This window comes from Meles meles, chromosome 8 (genome assembly GCF_922984935.1).
Source record: "Meles meles chromosome 8, mMelMel3.1 paternal haplotype, whole genome shotgun sequence".
In the NCBI taxonomy this organism is placed as follows: Eukaryota; Metazoa; Chordata; class Mammalia; order Carnivora; family Mustelidae; genus Meles; species Meles meles.
The window spans coordinates 57,760,212-57,763,547 of NC_060073.1; the positions used below are offsets into that span (position 1 = coordinate 57,760,212).

A 3,336-nucleotide genomic window follows, 5' to 3' on the forward strand; every position below is an offset into this window, starting at 1 on the left:
AGAAATGATACCCAGTATTATTTCAATCTTCTTAAATATTTAAGACATTTTATGTGATCACATATGTGATCTATCCTAGAAAAGGTTTCTTGTACACTAGTGAAGCATGTGTATTGAAGTAGTTGGGGAAATATTCTGTATGTGCATGTTAGATCCCTTTGGTGCATAGTGTCCAAGTCTCAGTTTCTAATGGAACTTCTGCCTGCATGTTCTATCCATTGATGGAAGTAGGGTACTGAACTCCCCTACTATTTTTGTGTTGTTGTCTATTTAGCCCTTCGGTTGTATTAACATTTGCTTCACATATTTGGGTACTAGGATACTGAAAATGCGACCTAGCCAGAATTGTAGCTATGTTTTGAGTTAGCAGTTGAAGAATACTGAGGTGTGACTTGGTCCTTGGAAGTAACAATCAAGTGATGTTTTTTCATTTTATTTCTGTGTAGGTCTGTTGCCAGAGAGGAACTTCAAAGTTTAAGCAGACAGACAAAAATAGAAGAAAAACTGGAACTCCTTGAAATGTCAGCATAAGAGATTTTTGTTCTTTATATAAGTGGCAAACCAAAGTTCTCATGTATTTAATGATTTTTTTTTAAACCTGCTTCAGTTATGAGAATCTGAGAGTGAAAGGTTTTTTTTTTTTTTTTGGAATATACATATTTAGAGAAAATTTAACTTTTACCATGTTCATGTTGCTAATCTGAATCAACCTAAAATGCCTGCACAAGGAGCTACTAGTGATTAAGAATGGTTTTGGAAAACAATATTTTTAGGACATGGTCACGAATTTCCTTGGTCTTCACGCCATAGACTATAGGGTTGAGGAAAGGAGGGACTAACAGGTAGAAGTTTGATAAGAGGATATGAACATATGGTGGTATGTGAGCACCAAACCTATGTGTGAAGAAGGAGAAGAAGGCAAGGAGGTAGAACTGTAAGAAGACACAGATGTGCGCGATGCAGGTATTAAAGGCTTTGAATCGTGCCTCCTTCTGGGGCAACTGAAACACAGTGATAAAGATTTGAATGTAAGACAAGGTGATGAAGATTATGTCAAACCCTAAGATACTGAAGGCAACAAAGAGACCATATATCTTGTTGATGCGGATATCTCCAACTGCCAGCTTCACGATGGCCATGTGCTCACAGTAAGTGTGGGAGATCACTGTGGTTCGATAGAGTTTAAGACGACATTTGATGAACACCAGGCATGGCACTTCAAGAATTGCACCCCTGAGTGTCACGGCAACTGCAATATGAATCAAGAGTTGTTGGGAGAAGATAGTGGTATGTCTCAAGGGGTCACAGATGGCCACGTATCGATCTAGGGCCATTGCTAGTAGGATGCCTGATTCAACTGCCTGGAATGAGTGAATAAGCCACATTTGGAAAAGGCAGGCTGCAAAGGAAATCTCTGGCAAGTGGAACCAGAAGATGCCTAACATTTTGGGAAGAATGCAGGTGCTCAGTGCAATGTCCGTGGCCCCCAGCATGGCCAAAAATATGTACATGGGCTTATGGAGGCTGTGCTCATATTTGATTAGACCCAAAATTAGGGAATTCCCAATCACAGCGATGAAATACATGACACAGAATGGAATTCCAATCCAATGCTGCACTGACTCCAGTCCAGGAATGCCAGTGAGTGTCAGGACAGGGGGCATGAAGACAGAACCATTAGGTATGAGCATGACGATTTGTTCTGTAGAATCAAGCAGTGGTGTTGCTGTTTCATCATATATTCCTCATCAAGACTATGAGAATAAAATATAAAGAGAAATTATTTAGCAAAGTATACTTTAGTTAGGTAAAGTATATTCTATCTTCTCCTTCCTTTATTTATCAAAATTAAAAATAAGACTACATGCTTTATTTTAGCAAACCATACTTTATTTAGATAAAAGATGGTAATCTAATTCCTTTATTTATTATTGACATATAGGTGACATTGAACATTTTCTAAGCTTAAGGTGTACAACATGTTGATTTGATAGATTCACATATTGCAATGTGAGTGCCATTATAGTTTAGCTAACACTCTATCACATCACATAATTCTGTTTTTTTTTGTAGTAGAAATATTTAAGATCTAGTCTCTTAGCAACTTTGATGCTTTTGATATATAGTTATATATATATATATATTTATATATTTGATATATAATTATAGTTACCATCCTGTACATTAGATCTCTAGGACTTATTTATCTACTAATAAAATATCTCTTGTGTTTCCCCACCCCTCAGCCCCTAGTACCCACAACTGTATCTGTTTTTATGAGTTTGGCTATTTGTTGTTATTGAAATGTAGTTGATAAATGATAATGCTTTAGTTTTAGATACACAGCATAGTAAATTCAACAAGTCTATTCATATACTATGCTGTGCTCATCACTAATGTTGCTAATACATGTCTTCATTCAACCTATTACAAACCACTGACTATAGTCCTTGTGCTGTACTTTTTATCCATGTAATTTACTCATCCCATCATTACAAACCTGTGTCTCCCACTCCCCTTCATCAAACTGGCCACCATCAAGATCCTGCCTCCCTGACAACCATCAGTTAATCAGTTAATTCTCTGTATTTATGGATCTGTTTTTGCTTCTTATTTATTTATACATTTGCTTTGGTTTTTTTAAATCCATATATGTGGACTCATATGGAATTCTGCTGTTTTAAGATTCCACTTACAAAAAAAAAAAAAGATTCCACTTACATATAAGTGTTATCATACATTATTTGCCTTTCTCTCTTTGACTAATCTCACAGCATATGTACTCAAAGTTTATTACTATTGTCAGAAATAAGAGGATTTCCTTCTTTCTCGTGTCTAAATTAATTATCAGACAAATGTAAGTCAATACCACAATGTGATATCACCTGACTCCTGTTATAAGACCTATCATTAAGAAGTCAAGAGATAATAAGTAGTGGGGGAATTTTATGAGAAGGGAACCATTGTGCTTAGTTGGTGGGAATGCAGCCACTATGGAAAGCAATATGAAGGGTTACTGAAAATTTTTAAAAAAGGGTCTACATATAACCTGGCAATTCCACTTCTGGATATATGTCCAAAGGACAAACAGAATATTGGAGAGACATATGCAATCTAGTGTTTATTGCAGCATTATTTCCAAGATATGGAAACAACCTTCTGATGTGCTCATCAGCATATGAATGGATAAAGAAGATGTGCGATATATGTGCAACGGAATATTATCCTTCTTGTTTTTTTCCTTTAATGACTCCTTTCTGATTTTCTCTTTTCATAAAGTTATTGTAAGAACAACCATCAGGTTCTGTGATTCTGCATGCCTTAATCATTTTCAAT

General features: G+C 35.9%; 1 protein-coding gene across 1 annotated transcript; it reads right to left on the reverse strand.

Annotated features, from left to right (window-relative positions):
• Window positions 1-734: 734 nt before the first annotated feature.
• LOC123948748 (olfactory receptor 52A5-like) lies at window positions 735-1,691 on the reverse strand. The gene has a single exon (XM_046015908.1). The coding sequence runs from the start codon at window positions 1,689-1,691 to the stop codon at window positions 735-737; it is 957 nt and encodes a 318-aa protein (XP_045871864.1).
• Between the last annotated feature and the right edge of the window lie 1,645 nt (window positions 1,692-3,336).

Bases quoted from the DNA above. Each gene is read 5' to 3' on its own strand.
- LOC123948748 (XM_046015908.1), bottom strand. From the start codon at position 1,691: ATGCTCATACCTAATGGTTCTGTCTTCATGCCCCCTGTCCTGACACTC.